This window comes from Phaethon aethereus (assembly GCF_964289735.1).
Source record: "Phaethon aethereus genome assembly, chromosome: 1".
In the NCBI taxonomy this organism is placed as follows: domain Eukaryota; kingdom Metazoa; phylum Chordata; class Aves; order Phaethontiformes; family Phaethontidae; genus Phaethon; species Phaethon aethereus.
The window spans coordinates 141111397-141129196 of NC_138575.1; the positions used below are offsets into that span (position 1 = coordinate 141111397).

Sequence of the window (17800 nt, forward strand, 5' to 3'; positions counted from 1 at the left end):
GATCATTTTGGTGAGTTTTTCTAAGTGCTAATCAAAAAAATAATGATTTGCACATCATTACTCAATTAAATTGGAAGCAGTAATTTTAATTTTCAGCAATTATAGTCATTATTTTTGATTTATCTTTGGAAGTTATGGTTTATCAACCACATAAAATGGTTTACCGAATAACTTGCTCTTTATAACTAGCTTATGATTTTGAAGTAGCCATTATTTGGTGCTTGCTATTTATTTTAACAGAGGCTTTACCTTCCTTTAACTTCCAGTTAACAATAAGATGAACTTAAATGGTATCTATGAGACTAGATCAGTCGAAAGGTGCAAGACATGAATACTGCAGCAGCATTTCCTTTGACTGGTTTAATGAGCCAGACTGTTTAGATTCAGCCTGCCTGGTCGGGTACATCAGCACCACGTGCCTTGAAATTTAGGCACAGCTCGGATATTTTGGTTGAGTATGCATAAAAGCAGTGCTTAATTCCTCCTGTGACAGTGACTAAAGTGGGTGTCCCTGTAAGGTGATAAATTCAGATATCATTTTTCTTCATAAATGAGTTCATTTGGAAGGAATGGGAAGAATACTACAGCAAAGACTAGGACATTCCTGTTGTTCATCTTGTCAGGAGGTTGCCTTTGCAAAGGGGTTTAACCGACAGCCCTTTAATGAGCCCTTAAGTCAACAGGCTGCAGGTTGATGTGTATTCACTGGCTGACAGTCATTTGAGTTTTATTCTTTAAAAGGCAGCTTTTGCCTTTAAAACTCAATGCTAAATACACACAGACTACATATATATGTGTGTATATAAAAATACATGTTTATACTCTTTATGTATATATACACACAAGCATATAAATGTTTTCTATGTATATATATGTGTGTATATATATGTATACAACATAATAGCATTAAAAAATCTGATGAGATGTTAGAGAAGTAGGCTCAGGCCCTAAGGGTAGATTGAAAGGCTAAGTCTCATTTTCTGGACTAGTGCTGTAACAGTGAGGCTAATGTGCAAACAGTAATTTCTGTTGCCTGCCTTCCTCATCCCCACTCTTGCTAAGCTGCTGTAAGTGATTTTGAGGTCAGCTGTTAAAATGCTGTTTTTTCTCCTCTTAGCCATCATGGGTAACCATAGTTATGCATTTTTAAACTAGCTTTCACAGTAGTGAAAATGTGAATGGAAGGATGTTTGGAGGGAATTGCAAGACTGACATTTTGCCATAAATTGCAAAATAGTTGTCTAATAAAGATCATTTATTTAAAAAAAAAACTTCAGATTTTCTTTTGCTTTTTTTGATTGTTTTGCCAACTCAGGAGCCTTCATCTCTAATTCTTCAGTGGTTCTAGGTGTTTTAAACTAATTTTTGCAATTTCAGACCTGTTGCAGTGACAGTTGTATAGTTGCTGGTCTTTTGCATTGCTTGTACTGGTTTTGTCTGTCTTCTTTGACTGTTGATATCTTAAAGGGAAAGTCTCAGATTCCCACTGAAAGAAATGGTAAGGATAGAAAAAAAATGGAGAATGAATTATGCACCATGCTTTATTCAGTGTCATAGTCTATTGCTCCCTCAGTCACTCTTTTTTATAATGCTCTTGTATTTTTCTGTTTCAGTAGTTTCTCATAATGTATTATTTCTTCTTAATTTTTTTAGAGATGGAGCTGTAATTGATAAACTGGATAGTAATATATTAAACTGTTCTTTGGGTTGAGAGGATGTTTCTTGTTCCATTCTAAGTTTTCTGTTCAGAGGTTATTGGTTTCCCACTCTTTTCCTGCTTACTTTCCTCTCTTGGCCACAGTGACCATGAGGTAGTTGAGTTTCAAGTCATTAGTGAGAGAAGTAAAAAATTCCAGCAAAACTTTGACACTGGATATAGGGAGCACAGACTTCAGGCTGCTGAAGGAGCTAGTTGGTAAGGTCCCCTGGGCATCTGCTTTTGAAGGTATTGGGGTCCATGAATGCTGGTCACTTTTTAAGAACCATCTCGTAAGAATGCAGGAGCAGGCAACTCCAAAGCGTCGGAAGTCAAGCAAGCAGAGCTGAAGGCTGGCTTGGCTGAGCAGGAATCTTCTTCTAGAACTTAGGCAGAACAGGAAAATGTGCGGACATTGGAAGCAAGGGCAGGTGACACAGGAGGACTACAGAGGTGCTGTTTGCCATGGTAGGGGGAAAATTTGTGCGGCCAAAGCTTGATTAGAGTTCAAGCTAGCCAGCACTGTGAAGGACAACAAAAAGGGTTTTTTAAAATATGTTATATGCAAAAGGAGGATCAGAGATAACATTGGTCTGTTGCTTGATGAGGTCAGTCACCTCACAAATAGAGACGTAAAAAACCAGAGATGTTTAATGCCTTCTTTGCCTTTGTCTTCAACACCAGCTATAGGCCCTGGGACCCTCAGAGACCTGTGTTGGAAGACCATGACTTGGGGGGATGATAAACTCCCAGCTGACACTGAATACTTTTGAGACTTGCTGCTCCAGCTGGATGCGCATAAATCTATGGGGCCCATTACTGGCTGGATGGCCGAGCCCAGAGAGTTGTGATGAATGGTGTTAAATCCAGCTGGCGGCCGGTCACAAGTGGTATTCCCCAGGGCTCAGTTCTGGGGCTGGTCTTGTTCAATATCTTTATTGATGATCTGGATGAGGGGATCGAGTGCTCCCTCAGTAAGTTTGCAGATGACACCAAGTTGGGTGTGAGCGTTGATCTGCTGGAGGGTAGGAGGGCTCTGCAGAGGGATCTGGACAGGCCGGATCGATGGGCAGAGGTCAGCTGTATGAGGTTTAATAAGGCCAAATGCCGGGTCCTGCACTTGGGCCACAACAACCCCATGCAACACTACAGGCTTGGGGAGGAGTGGCTGGAGAGCTGCCCGGTGGAAAAGGACCTGGGAGTGCTGGTTGACAGCCAGCTGAACATGAGCCGGCAGTGTGCCCAGGTGGCCAAGAAGGCCAACAGCATCCTGGCCTGTATCAGAAATAGTGTGGCCAGCAGGAGTAGGGAAGTGATTGTGCCCCTGTACTCGGCACTGGTGAGGCCGCACCTTGAATTCTGTGTTCAGTTTTGGGCCCCTCACTACAAGAAAGATGCTGAGGTGCTGGAGCGTATCCAGAGAAGGGCAACGAAGCTGGTGAGGGGTCTGGAGCACAAGTCTTATGAGGAGCGGCTGAGGGAACTGGGGTTGTTTAGTCTGGAGAAGAGGAGGCTGAGGGGAGACCTTATCGCTCTCTACAACTACCTGAAAGGGGGATGTGGCGACGAGGGCGCTGGTCTCTTCTCCCTAGTAACCAGCGATAGGATGAGAGGAAATGGCCTCAAATTGCGCCAGGGGAGGTTTAGATTGGGTATTAGGAAAAATTTCTTCACTGAGAGGGTGGTCAGGCATTGGAACAGGCTGCCCAGGGAGGTGGTGGAGTCGCCATCTCTGGAAGTGTTCAAAAGACGTGTGCATGTGGCGCTTCAAGACATGGTTTAGGGATCATGGTGGCGCTGGATTAATGGTTGGACTTGATGATCTTGAAGGTCCTTTCCAACCTTAGTGATTCTGTGATTCTGTGATTCGTCCCAGGGTGCTGAAAGAGCTGTCCCATGTCATTGCAGGACCTCTCTCCATTATTTTTCAATGATCTTGGGAATCTGGGGAGGTCCCAGTTCACTGGAAGCTGGCAAATGTTGTCTCAATTTTCAAGAAGGGCAAGAAGGAAGACCCTGGTAATTACAGCCCTGTCAGTCTCACTGAAATGCCTGGTAAAATTATGGAGAAGGTTATTCTGGGAGCTGTTGAAAAATACTTGAGAGACAACACAGACATTGTTCGTAGCCAGCATGGGTTTATGAGGGGAAAGTGCTGCTTAACCAACATAATTTCCTTTTCTGACAAGGTCACCCATCTAGTTGACCAAGGGAAGCCAGTAGATGTGGTGGTTTTGGATTTTAGCAAAGCTTTTGATACTGCCTCTCGCAGTATCCTTCTGGACAAAACGTCCAGCATACATCTAGACAAGTCCATCACGTGTTGGGTGAGCAATTGGCTGACAGGTCAGGCTCAAAGAGTTACAGTAAATGAGGTTACATCAGCCTGGCAGACAGTCACCAGTGGGGTTCTCCAGGGCTTGATTATAGGGCCAGTGCTCTTCAATGTTTTTATAAATGATCTGGGCACAGGAATCAAATGTACATTAAGCAAGTTTGCCAATGATACTAAACCAGGGGGAGCTGTGGACTCCCTTGAGGGCAGAGAGGTCTTACAGAGACATCTGGATAAACTAGAGAGCTGGGCAATCACCAACCACATGAAATTTAACAAGAGCAAGTGCTGGATTCTCCATCTAGAATGGGACAATCCTGGTTATACATACATATTGGGGGACGAAAGCCTGGAGAGCAGCCATGTGGAAAGATATCTGGGGGTTTGGGTTGATGGCAAGTTGAACATGAGTCAACAGTGTGCCCTGGCAGCCAAAAGGGCCAACTGTGTTGTGGGATGCATCAAGCACAGCATAGCTAGCCAGTTGAAAGAGGTGATTGTCCCACCCTACACTGCACTTGTGTGGCCCAACCTTGAGAACTGTGTGCAGTTTTACAATAGAAGAAGGCACCTCAAATAGAAAAAGGATGTCAGACTATTAGAGTGTGTGCAGAGGAATGGTGATCAAGATGGTGAAAGGTCTTGACGGCAAGGCTTGCGAGGAGCAACTGAGGTCACTTGCCTTGTTCAGCTTGGAGAAAAGAAGGCTGAGGGGTGACCTCATTGCAGTCTACAACTTCCTCAAGGGGGGCAGAAGAGGGGGAGGTGGTGATCTCTAGTCTGGTATCTCTGATCTGGTGACCAGTGACAGGATATGAGGAAATAGAACGAAGCTGTGTCAGCGGGAGGTCAGATTGGACATTAGGAAAAGGTCTTCACTGGGAGGGTGATTGATCACTGGAATAGGCTCCCCAGGGAAGTGGTTACAGCACCAACCTTGTCAGAGTTCAAGGAGCGTCTGTATGACAGTCTAAGTCGTATGGTTTAGTTCTAGGTAGTCCTGCAAGGAGCAAGGTGATGGACTTGATGATCCGTATGGGTCCCTTCCAACTTGAGATATTCTATGATTCTGTGACAACCATCAGCAGGATCTTGTAAGTTTTGTAGATAGTTATATGGATTTTTTCTTGGCAATGGTGTTTCCTGATCTCTGCGATCATCCACATACCATTTAGAAATGTGGTGAATGTACCACTGTTCACACACGTCATATCCTCAGTAATATGGATACTTCAACAATTGGTTCGCTTCTGTAATCGAACAAGCTAAGACCATGTACTGCCTGTGGGGAGAGGTGTTGACAGGCTTGACAAGGGATCTCTTTAGAGCACAGTGCCTTACTGAGAGACATTCGTTCCCTGGCTTTCATGCAGTGCTGCAGCATTGTTACACTCCTGAGTCTCACAGACTTGACCCAACTGGTCAGTGAGATGATCAGCCATGTCTTTTGTATGCTGGAGAGAGAGGGAATGGAACCATGAGTTCCTGATTTTGCCAATGTTGAAGTAGGTGTGCATGAAGCTTGGAAGGACCGCTGATCGAGTTCTGCATGTGATATTCAAGACTTGACAAAGTTAGTCTTTCTGACGGGAAATTTGTCATTACTTTGGTTTTGCCATTACTGTGTTTAAATCTTGTGTTCTTTAACACTGTTCAGTGGATATAGTGGGACAATAAACACACAGAGGCCCGTGTTACATTTAAATCCAGAAATGAGAGAAAATGTAAATGTCATTACTATTACTATAACTCCATTAGTAGAAGAAACATCTAATACTCTCTGAAATGTTGATTGCCCCCACCATTTCAACAATTGCATAGATTTGATTGCAAGTTAGCAGTTTATACTGTGCTAAATGCCACCAATTGAGCTGCAAAAAGCAAAGCAAAAATTTCCACTTATATAATTATGTTCTGGTTTATAATTATATTATCTCTTGTACCTCAAATGAGCATTTCAGTAACTTGTATGGCTTCTTACACTGCTGCGTACCCTAAAGAAATTAAAGGAGTATTGTGAAAGATTGATTGGAAAGCAAAATCATACTCATCTGGGTATTCATTCAGTATTGATGGTGACAAAATCTAATGGCATTTTATCAATCTTGGGCCAAAATCGTGGTAAAAATGACTAATTGTGTTTGAATATGGCTAAACTGAATACTGAAGGTGGTACTCTTTTACATATGGGCAGAAATCTGCCTCACAGGTACGGACACAAGAAACCTATTGCTTGAATTAAAATTATTCCCTTTGACCATATACTTATCCTGCATTAAAATAAAAATCTTGCAGCGTTTTGGTGTCCAGGATCTGATTTTGATTTACTGTGTATTGTGTATTGGGTGTACACAATTAAAATTCTGCTTAGACTCCTAGCAGAAGGATAATTCATAGGTGTATTTCGTCTGGAAAGTTTGATGCAAAAATGGGATGGGTTATTCAAACAAACAACTCGGAACCAATGGTTAAGATGAGCTATGACTAAGATTATTTTTCATGCATGCTAACCTCATCTCCTTGATAAACTACAGGTTATTTTAGAATAATAAAAAATTTTTAATAAATTCAGAAGGTGTATAACCTTATGAAAAAATCTAGCTCCATATTCATCCATGAAGTCATAATCTTCTGTCTTAAACTGTCTTCATATGTAAGCGGTTGATAAAGCTGGGGTTTAGATACTGCCTTGATACTTGCTGTACCCCTAACCTAGGCAGATCTGCACTTCTAATTCTGACTCTGCAGTGATTTGAGCACATCATACACCCCAATTATGCACTGTGGTCTGATGCCAAGTGACCTGTAGGTTTTTCTGAATATGGTCAGCATATTTTTGTGCCAGATCACAAATTGAGTAATGCAGTGCCTCTGTCAGTCTTGTCACTTTATTTGTATTTATTGTGGCTGGCTTTTACACACAGTAAACAGCACCAGTGGAGTTGACTGTGCTTTTTATGTAGAAGAAGGGTTGCTATAAAAATGACTAGAAGATGATAAGTGGCTAGAGAATGAATATCACTCATTCACAGTGAAACGTCATGAGTGGATGGACAGTATGTTGTGCTGATAATGTCCATGTAAAAGTATATCAAGGGATGAGAACTAGAAAAATGAAGAGTATTTTGAAAGGCAGAAGAGAATGAAGCTGAGGTTATACATTTACTGCAAATTGCAGGGGCTAAGATGTCTTGCTTTTCCTTCCCTCTGTTAGAACAGGCCACTGCCACATGTGTCCTGCTGTGTTATCAGCTTGTGTTTCTGATGGGAGCTAGCAGCTGGGGCTGGATTCACTTGCTGAAATGTATGTGTTTATTACCACTTGGGATGCTGCAGGGCATCCGGCTGCTCATGCAGTAAGGAGAGAGTCTTGCCCAGATTTCTCCTTTTAATGTCAGCTATGGCTGGATGTCTTGGACATAGTAGGGTGTCTAAGATACCAGTAGGTGTCTATAGTTAGGCACTTGAATTGAACTTCTAATTCTTCTTGCTTGTTTTATTTCATTGATGTGTCACATTCATGTGTGTGTGTTAGATATAATTTCCTATTGTATTGCAAATTTATAGTAGTTTGAAATTATGATTGCTTGCTATACTTAAATTCTGATCAGTCAGTTGTGCTATGGTTTAGTTCTTGTTATAATGGTGAAAAAGCTAGCCTACTTTGTATTTCTTAAGCACTTTTTTTTAGGTTCCTCCATTTAAATGAGAATAAGAAATCTTGAAGTTGTATTGTTATTTAGTATTTATTTACTGCTGTCTTAATTATAAGGAGGACATACAGATTTTCCTTTGTCTTCAATCAAAAGGAACGTATGTCCTTATCTGTTATCAGCAGTGGTCTCCTCAGATTCTGATTTTGCAGTGTGTGTGTGTGCGCGCGCTTGTGTGTGTGTAATTGCCCCCCGCCCCGATTTCAGCTTTTATTCACGTGCTGTAGCGAAACATGTCTGTTCCAGCAAGTCAAGTGTCCACATCTATGCTTGTATCCAATCATGAGAATTAAAATCACGTTGTTTCTCAAGAATTACAAATTCACTGAATCTTACAAGAGGTCATGAATCTTGAGATGATGATAATTTTCATTGCAACCAAGTTGATGTCCAGGGTCCAAATGCTATGACTTCAGGCAGAGTGAAGGTAATCTCTTTGAAAGAAAAGTTGGAGGTTTTGTAAGCCAATTCTTTTAACAGGAAAGGACACTTTCTGACATCCTGCTTGTTTTAGCATTTATGTTGCTTTAAACACTTGAATTAGCGTGAGACTAACTCACATTTAAATTAAATGTAGTCAGTGATCAGTTGTGGTGTGTTGACCAGTTTTGGGGTTTGTTTGGTTTGGTTTGGTTTTTTTTTCCTCAGCACTGAGAAAACTAAGTTCTAACACAACACGAATAGGAAAACAATTAACCATTTTAATATATTTGACTCAAACTTGTTCGTGAGTGCTCTTCACTTGGCAAACTGCGACATTGCATAACACATTATTTTTAGGTGTGCAATCTGGACATTATTAAGTATTTCTTTAAGAAGAAAAAGAAATTTTCATTCACAAGTGTAGTACGTGATATTTAAAATGCAGAAGGCTATTAAATTATCTTTAGCTATACAGCAGAGTCTTTCACTTTCAGATAGATTAACATGCCATTATTGTAGAGACCTGTAGGAAAATCTTCATGTTATACAATTATACTTTTTGATTCCTTGTTTTCTTTTATTTCTGCTTAGTTTGCTCTTGTCCTGGTTTCAGCTGGGATAGAGTTAATTTTCTTCCTGCAGTGCTGTGTTTTGGATTTAGGATGAGAATAATGTTGATAACACACTGATGTTTTAATTGTTGCTCAGCAATGCTTACAGTAAGTCAAGGACTTTTCAGCTTCTTACATAGTCCTGCCAGTGAGGAGGCTGGAGGTGCACAAGAAGCTGGGAGCCAGGACAGCTGACCCAAACTGGCCAAAGGGATATTCCATACCATATGATGTCATACTAAACAATAAAACTGGGGGGAGTTGGATGGGGGCCAGTGGTCACTGCTGGGGGACTGGCTGGGCATTGGTCAGTGACTGGTCAGCAGTTGCATTGTGCATCACTTGTTTTCTGTATTCTTTTATCATTATTATTATTTACCCTTCCTTTCCTGTCCTATTAAATTGCCTTTATCTCAACTAATTAATTTTACATTTTCGTTTTCAATTCTCTCTCCCATCCCACTTCAGGGGAAGTGAGCAAATGGCTGTGTGGTGTTTAGCTGCCTGCTGGGTTAAACCAGTTAATACAGCTATGTATTACTTAATAGGATGAGGATTAATTTTCAATTTTAAACTTAGGGTGAGAGTTTTATGTCCTTCACCTGGCAAGTCTTAAGATATAGAACAAAAAATCAGTATATCAGAAAAAAGGAAAGAGAGAACTGTGAAATTTTAAACACTGTATTCTTAATTCACCTCCGCAGCTTGCAGAAGAGTACCACCTGGCAGTATCAAGCAAACTGTGGGGTTTTTTTTTCCTTCCTGGTGTTAATCAGTTTAACACTTTTCAGAGCCCAGTTGCTTGTGTTTCTGTTGTGATACCTTGCCTGTGTTTTATGGTCTCCATGATTACTCCGTAATTTTTTCCATAAGAAGCATTTGCAAAGAGTATTACAGGTGCTATTTTTTTTTCTTTCATTTTCAAGCTAAGAGGTTTCTGTGAGCTATTTGCTGCCCTGTTAAGCAGTCCAGAGAAGTACGTTGGATCTTTAGCTGGTCTTTTGGCTCAGCGCCCCTTCTTGTTACTGAAGGGGAACACGGAGAAGAGCACTCTGGCAGGTGGCAGAGCATGTCTTCTGCATTGCTGTGTGTTCACATGATGGTAGGTGTGAGGATGGCAAACGGCCCCTATGTTTCTCATTTGATTTCAGGTCGGAGTCATCTGCTGATCTCGGGAAAAGCAGATTACTGTGGTTAAGCAGCAACCATCTGTCAGACTGCAGGGAAGATCCTCGCATATCTGTTAGTCATGGTCTCTGCTCTTCTTTCTTCAGTCTGTCTTCTTCATAGTATCTATGTTAAAGCTTAAAGTTTAAACTCTGTTGCATACTTCTTATATATTCAGAAAGTGAGGCAATGTCTGGATGAATAATTATTATTTTATTATCCCTATAAAAAGTATTTTTACATGGCAAAGAACATGTTGATAAGTGAATTCCGTAATTAAATAAATCTCATATGAGCAACTACTTTCTTTCCTTGCTTTTGCCTTTCATTGCTAAAGTGATAATAATAAACATACCTTTAGAGATACAGAAGGCAAAGACAGGCATGAGAAGGAAATTAAAGAATGGTTAACAGCAGTAGCTGACATTTCAAAAGAGTCTACTTAAAAAGTTAAACAGACTGGTAGAAAAGACACTGTTCAAGATCTTTGTTGAAACAAAGCCAAGAGCTGAAAGGACTTTGCTTCCCCATCTTGGTGTTAAATTAAATGTTATTGACCTTCTTTTTCACAGATTTGTCTGGGGGAAAGACAGGAAGAATTGTTTGTGTTTGTTTAAAAAAAAAAAAGTTTGAAAACTAAAACCACCTTTGACATAGAAGCTAATAGTTTCACTGGCAAAATTCAGCCTGAAGATTCCTCTTGCCAGAAACCTCCTGGAAATGCAAGTGGGTGTGTTCTGCTTGAGTAATCATATGTAAATGTAGAGGTGCCAGCAGCGCTATAATAATGACTGTAGTGTCTTTGAAGGCTGTCTGAAGCTTCCATTCAAAGACACTCTTAAATAATTAAATATATATATTTTTTTCAATTTACATGGAATATGTAATGACATCCCTCAAGTACCAGATTTCCTTCCTTTCTTTTCTTTCTCATCCAAAGAATAAATAGAGTGCTTTACACAGGCTAGAAAGCAATGTCTTAATTAGTGAGGAAAGGTGATGAAAGAGCAGGTCCACACAGTAACCTCAGTAACCTTTTCTTAACACAGAATTGACAACTTGAAAAATCTAGATACCTCAGAGGTGATCTTAGAAGGCTGGCTTCGCCTCTGCAAATAAAAGGAGGCAATTTTGTCCACTTTGATATGCACTCTGGCTCCTGGCAGTTCACTCTGTGACCATTTATGTGGTCCTCCTTGTAAGATTGGCTGCTCAGCTGGCTGTACATGGTTTTAATCTTTTTATTATTATTATTATTGTTTTCCAGATACCGAGCATCTCTATACAGTAGTATTTGAAGAGATCTGTGGGCGTTTTGGAAAGACCTATACTTGGGATGTGAAATCCTTGGTCATGGGTAAAAAAGCCCTAGAAGGGGCACAGATTATTCGAGATGTTCTAGATCTTCCAATAACCAAAGAAGAGCTGTTACATGAAAGTAAGATGAAGCAGGAGAAGATATTCCCTACTGCTGAACTGATGCCAGGTATGTTTCTCTACAGTATTTATAAATTGTTTATGGGATTACTTAAATACTAACCAAAGTAGAAGTTTTTAATCTGCCTTCCACAAAACAATTTCTCTTACAGATTCAGTTTCATTACTCTTCTTTTAGCAAGTTTTACCCAAATCTACCTGATATTTACCTGTTAAAGAGATATTTTACCTGTAAAAGGTCACTGAAAACTTTTTATTTTTTTGTTTACTTGGAGAACAGCTTTTTTTCTATATGTTTTAAAAGAAGAAAAAAGACTAGATAAATGTGCAGGGACTCTGTTTTGTAAACCAGACATTCTCTGTAATTGTTGCTGGCAGCTGTGTAACAAATTGGTTTTCTCTGACTACGAGTGTAGTCTGACTTTGTTAAGCACAAATACACTTTTAAACTGTATGAGCCCATGGGTTCTTTCAGCTGTGATTGATCTTGCCTAACTGAACATTGAAAATTAAGCATGGCTTCTTAGCCAGTTGTGAATCAACGGGGAGGGAGGGTTTCTCAGATTGTCCTAGAACAGGTAGGTATCATCACCTTCTGAAGATACACGTTTTTTACCCGTGATTGTGCAGGAAGCCTGAATGGGTAGCTTAAAAAAGGTACCTAAAGATAAGCAACAGGATGAATCTTATCTGTGATGTGATCTCATACATTTATATTCCATTATATTTACATTTGAAATGCTTAGAGAAGAATTCTCAGCCATGCAACACAAGTGATACCTAAAGCTAGGATTGCTGTTAACTTTTTGTACAGTATTAAACTTCCTGGAGCATATATCAGTAATTTATGAAGAAGAAAAAAGAAAAAAAAAAAAAAGAAGGCGGGAGAGAGGGGGAGGAATAAAAAAAAGTATTAAAAGTGAAATAACTACATGTCATTATAACAAGTCTAACTGTTACAATTCTTTCTCTTTGAATGTATGCTTGTTTGTTCTGACAATCTCTACAGCGCAGTAATGATGTTTTAATCTTTAGATTTTTTTTTATACCTAGTTTCATAATGCATTAAGAGGATGAAAGTTTAAAATATGTGATATGTTAGGAATAAATAACAAGCAGGAAAAATAAAAGTGTAATTTTTGTAGGCAGCTTAAAAACTTGAGTATTTTATGCAGCCAACTTAGTTACTTCTCTCATGTCTTTTATATACAAGTTTTTTCAAATTACATCTTCCTCCCTTACATACATCCACCTAAAATTGTAAGCTTAGTTAAACTCACCAGGAAAACAAAGATGGAGGGATGTGTTTTTCATTTTTCCTGTCAAACTTCTGGAACTAACTTTGCTGCTACATCTTTTGCAAGGCAAACCAAAAAAAACCTACTCTGGGCTCAGAAAATGGGAGGTGGAGAGACTGGGTGAAATGTTAGGAGGCACAGAGAAGAGTCTCTAATGTAACAGCATTAAGTGGATATTCTGTGCCTGCTGAGAATTCTGGTAATCACAAAATCATTAAGGTTGGAAAAGACCTTTAAGGTCATCAAGTCCAACCGTTAACCCAACACCACCATGTCCACTGACCCATGTCCCAAAGTGCCACATCTACACATTGTTTGAACACTTCCAGTGATTGTGACTCCACCACTTCCCTGGGCAGCCTGTTCCAATGTTTGTCCACTCTCTCAGTAAAGAAATTTTTCCTGATATCCGATATAAACCTCCCCTGGCACAACTTGAGGCCATTTCCTCTCATATTGTTGCTAGTTACTTGGGAGAAGAGACCAACACCCACCTCACCACAACCCCCCTTCAGGGAGTTGTAGAGAGCGATAAGGTCTCCCCTCAGACTCCGCTTCTCCAGACTAAAGTACCCCAGTTCCCTCAGCCGTTCCCCATAAGACTTATTCTCCAGACCCCTCACCAGCTTCGTTGCCCTTCTCTGGACACACTCCAGCACCTCAACATCCTTCTTGTAGTGAGGGCCCCAAAACTGAACACAGTATTTGAGGTGTGGCCTCACCAGTGCTGAGTACAGGGGCACAATCACTTCCTTACTCCTGCTGGCCACACTGTCTCTGATGCAGACCAGGATGCTGTTGGCCTTCTTGGCCACCTGAGTTCACTGCTAGCTCATATTCAGCTGGCTGTCAACGAGCACACCCAGGTCCTTTTCCACCAGGCAGCTCTCTAGCCACTCTTCCCCAAACTTGTAGTGTTGCATGGAGTTGTTGTGACCCAAGTGCAGGATCCAGCACTTGGCCTTATTAAACCTCATACAGCTGACCTTGGCCCATTGATCCAGCCTGTCCAGATCCCTCTGCAGAGCCCTCCTACCCTCCAGCAGGTCAACACTTCTGCCCAACTCGATGTCATCTGTAAACTTACTCAGGGAGCACTCGATCCTCTCATCCAGATCACTAATGAAGATATTGAACAAGACCGTCCCCAAAACTGAGCCCTGGGGAACTCCACTTTGTGACCGGCCGCCAGCCAGATTTAACGTCATTCACCACAACTCTCTGGGCTCAGCCGTCCAGCAAGTTTTTTACCCAGCGAAGTGTACACCTTGTCTAAGCGAGTTTCTCCAGGAGAATGCTGTGGGACACGCTGTCAAAGGCTTTACTGAAGTCCAGGTAGACAACATCCACAGCCTTTCCCTCATCCACTAGGCAGATCACCTGGTCATAGAAGGAGATCAGGTTGGTCAAGCAGGACCTGCCTTTCATGAACCCGTGCTGGCTGGGCCTGATCCCTTGTTTGTCCTGCACATGCCTTGTAAGCACCCGCAAGATGAACCACTCCATGATCTTCCCCGGTATGGAGGTCAGGCTGACAGGCCTGTAGTTGCCCAGATCCTCCTTCTGATCCTTCTTGTAGATGGGCGTCACATTGGCAAGCCTCCAGTCATCTGGGACCTGCCCTGTTAACCTGGACTGCTGATAAATGATGGAGAGTGGCTTGGCAAGCTCCTCCGCCTGCTCTCTCAGCACTCTTGGGTGGATCCCATCAGGCCCCATAAACTTGTGGGCATCCAGGTGGCGTAGCAGGTCCTTAAGTGCTTCCTCCTGGAGTATAGGGAGTTTATTGTGCTCTCCATCCCTGTCTTCCAGCTCAGGATGCTGGATACCCTAAGGATACCTTGTCTGGCTATTAAAGACTGAAGCAAAGGCAGCATTAAGTACCTCAGCCTTTTCCTCATCCTTGGTGACAATGTTCCCTGGAATATCCAATAAGGGATGGAGATTCTCCTTGCCTCTCTTTTTGTTGTTAATATGTTTGTAAAAACATTTTTCTTATCCCTTACAACAGTGGCCAGATTGAGTTCTAGCTGGGTTTTTGCCTTTCTAATTTTCTCCCTGCATGACCTGACAAGATCCTTGTGCTCTTCTTGAGTTGCCTGCCCTTTCTTCCAGAGGTGATAAACTCTCCTTTTTTCCCTGAGTCCCAGCAAAATCTCCCTATTCAGCCAGGCCGGTCGTCTTCCCCACCAGCTTGTTTTGCAGCACATGGGGACCGCCTGCCCCTGCACCTTTAAGATTTCCTTCTTGAAGACTCTCCAGCCTTCCTGGACCCTTTTGCCCTTCAGGATGGTCTCCCAAGGGACTCTCTCAACGAGTGACCTGAACAGGCCAAAGTCTGCCCTCCGGAAGTCCATGGTAGTGGTTTTGGTGACCCTTTTCCTTACTTCACCAAGAATTGAGGATTCTATCATGTCATGGTCGCTAGGCCCAAGAGAGCCTCTGACCATCATATCTCCCACCAGTCCTTCTCTGTCCATAAACAACAGGTCAAGGAACACCTCCCCTGGTAGGCTTACTCACCAGCTGTGTCAGGAAGTTACCTTCCACACGCTCCAGGAACCTCCTTGACTGTTTCCTCTCTGCTGTGTTATACTTCCAACAGACATCCAGTAAGTAAGTCCCCCACAAGAACAAGGGCTAGTGATTGTGAGAGTTCTGCCAGTTGCTTGTAGAATGCTTTTTTTGCCTCTTCATCCTGGTCGGGTGGTCTATAACAGACACCCAGCAGGATATCTGCCTTGTTTGCCTTTCCCCTCATCCATAAGCACTCAACCTTGTCATCATAATCGTTGAGCTCTGTACCATCAAAACACTCCCTAACATACAGAGCCACCCCACCACCTCTCCTTCCTTGCCTATCTCTTCTGAAGAGCTTATAGCCATCCATTGCAGCACTCCAGTCATGAGAAGCATCCCACCATGTTTCTGTGATGGCAACTACATCATAGCTGTCCCACTGCACAATGGCTTCCAGGTTCTCCTGTTTGGTGCCCATGCTGTGTGCATTGGTGTAGATGCACTGGAACTGGGCTATTGAGCACGCCACCCATAGGCTCATCTCTAGTGAGCCTGGTTTTATACCCTCCCTGCTTCAAATCTAGTTTAAAGCCCTCTCGATGAGGCCTGCCAGCTCGTAAGCGAGAATCCTTTTCCCCCTTGGAAATAGTGGAACTCCATCTGCTGCCAGCAGGTCCGGTGCTGTGTAAACAGCCCCATGGTCAAAAAAAACCAAAATTCCGTTGATGGCAACAACCTCTGAGCCACATGTTAACCACGCGTGTAATGTCGCTGACCTGGCTTGAACAGAGTTGCAGATAGGTGATGGAACAGATTAGCCAAAGGAAACATCAAGTTTTGTGTTCTTCCTGCCTTCAAGAAGTGAATTCTGGGCTCACTGAAGCTGGGCTATCGTAGATGAAACAAGCAAAAAACCTGGGACAAGCAAGTAAACATTTTTATCATCACTAGAATTGTTCAACTGATTGTCTTTTCAGTTCAACTAAATACATGTGATAACTTTCTTCAGGCTGTTTTCTAAAGTATAATTGATGTGAACTTAAATACTTTATGCTCACTGGCCATTGTTGGGCGCAAAGGCAGCCTTGGTCACTGGAGTAATGGGATCTATAGTTTGCTTGGTAGCAGCATATGAAATACAAACTGAATTACCACAAATTTTGAGAAAACCAGGATGGTCTCAGCTAATAACCTAGAAAGAAGTGGTTCCAGCTACTTACTATTAGTTTCACAGAATCACGGAATCACAGAATCACTAGGTTGGAAAGGACCTTCAAGATCATCAAGTCCAACCATTAATCCAGCGCCACCATGTCCCCTAAACCATGTCTTGAAGCACCACATGCACACGTTTTTTGAACACTTCCAGAGATGGCGACTCCACACCTCCCTGGGCAGCCTGTTCCAATGCCTGACCACTCTCTCAGTGAAGAAATTTTTCCTAATATCCAATCTAAACCTCCCCTGGCGCAACATTTTTTCTTTAAGGATTGACCTGTTCTTCAATCTAATAACCAGATTCTTCAATCTGATACTTTTCTTCTGTCATTTTGTATCTTCTGAGGATATTTATTAATGTAATCCTTGTGGATTTATTCTACAGCCTCTTAATGTTCTTTAATTACGAAGAGACTTCATGCAGGTGTTCTGTAAGATGTAAGACTGTGGTGGCATTTTGAGTTTACAATGTTCTCTGACTAAACTGATCTTTCAGATAGTTACAGGTAAATACAGGAAAGTGAAAGCCAACTGTCATATTTATTAATGTTGTAGGATGACCCTGATGTGCTGAGTCTCTGTCTGTCTTTTGACAGTTAATAGGCAGGTAAAATTCTATTTTTCAATCAATTTGTACAGTTTTTCCAAAAAATAAAATTAAAATTTGGTTTGGTGGAGAGTGGTGCTGAATGATGACCAATGATGTTTGGAAAAGTGACTCAAGGAAAGCAGGACTTTTTTCTGGACATAGAGTGAGCTATGCATGTGTTTTTGCTAGCTATGATAACTCTGTTAATTCCCAAATCAAGTAATTGACAGATATGTCAGTGATAGTTAAGGATGTTGTAGACGATGTATGAATATATGATTGGCAAAGCAGTTCTTTGCCTGAGAGGCTACATCCCAGCCGTGCCACTTTATGTACAACGCTTACGAGACACTAGTGGTTGAAGACGGAATTCTGACTATTTCAGTATGGCTGAACTGACTGACAAGCTTCAGTACATCAGGCTGTGGTCAAAATAGAGATTTCACCTATGAAGAGGATATATTAATTTCTAATGTGGAATTTTCTGGTAACTATTTGACAGTTTTTCACAGTTAAATTTACTTTTAGTTCTGAAAGAATCTTAGGGAAGGCTAGTTTTGATTCAGTAGAAAAGGAGTTAATTGAAGACAGTGCTGACAGAATGACAGCACTGCTGCTTGTACTGCTTTTCTAAATATTTCTTTCGGAGTACAAACATTGTTATCTGCACGAGTAACATAGTAGGCTTTCTGTTTCTGCAGATGCAGTACTATGTTGCATGGAAATGGATTGTCAGAAAAGTAAGTAGTGACAAGTGCAGCAGAAGAAATCTATGCATATCTACCTTTACTTA

At 41.5% G+C, this 17800-nt stretch overlaps 1 protein-coding gene across 1 annotated transcript in view; it reads left to right on the forward strand.

Annotated features, from left to right (window-relative positions):
- The window catches only part of PUDP (pseudouridine 5'-phosphatase), a gene marked incomplete at both ends in the record, with an annotated part of 80242 nt that overhangs the window by 18877 nt on the left and 43565 nt on the right, over positions 1 to 17800 (forward strand). Inside the window, one exon of the mRNA XM_082008881.1 lies at positions 11213 to 11431. Within this exon, the coding sequence (XP_081865007.1) occupies positions 11213 to 11431 (219 nt within the window). The remainder of the gene's footprint in view (positions 1 to 11212; positions 11432 to 17800) is intronic.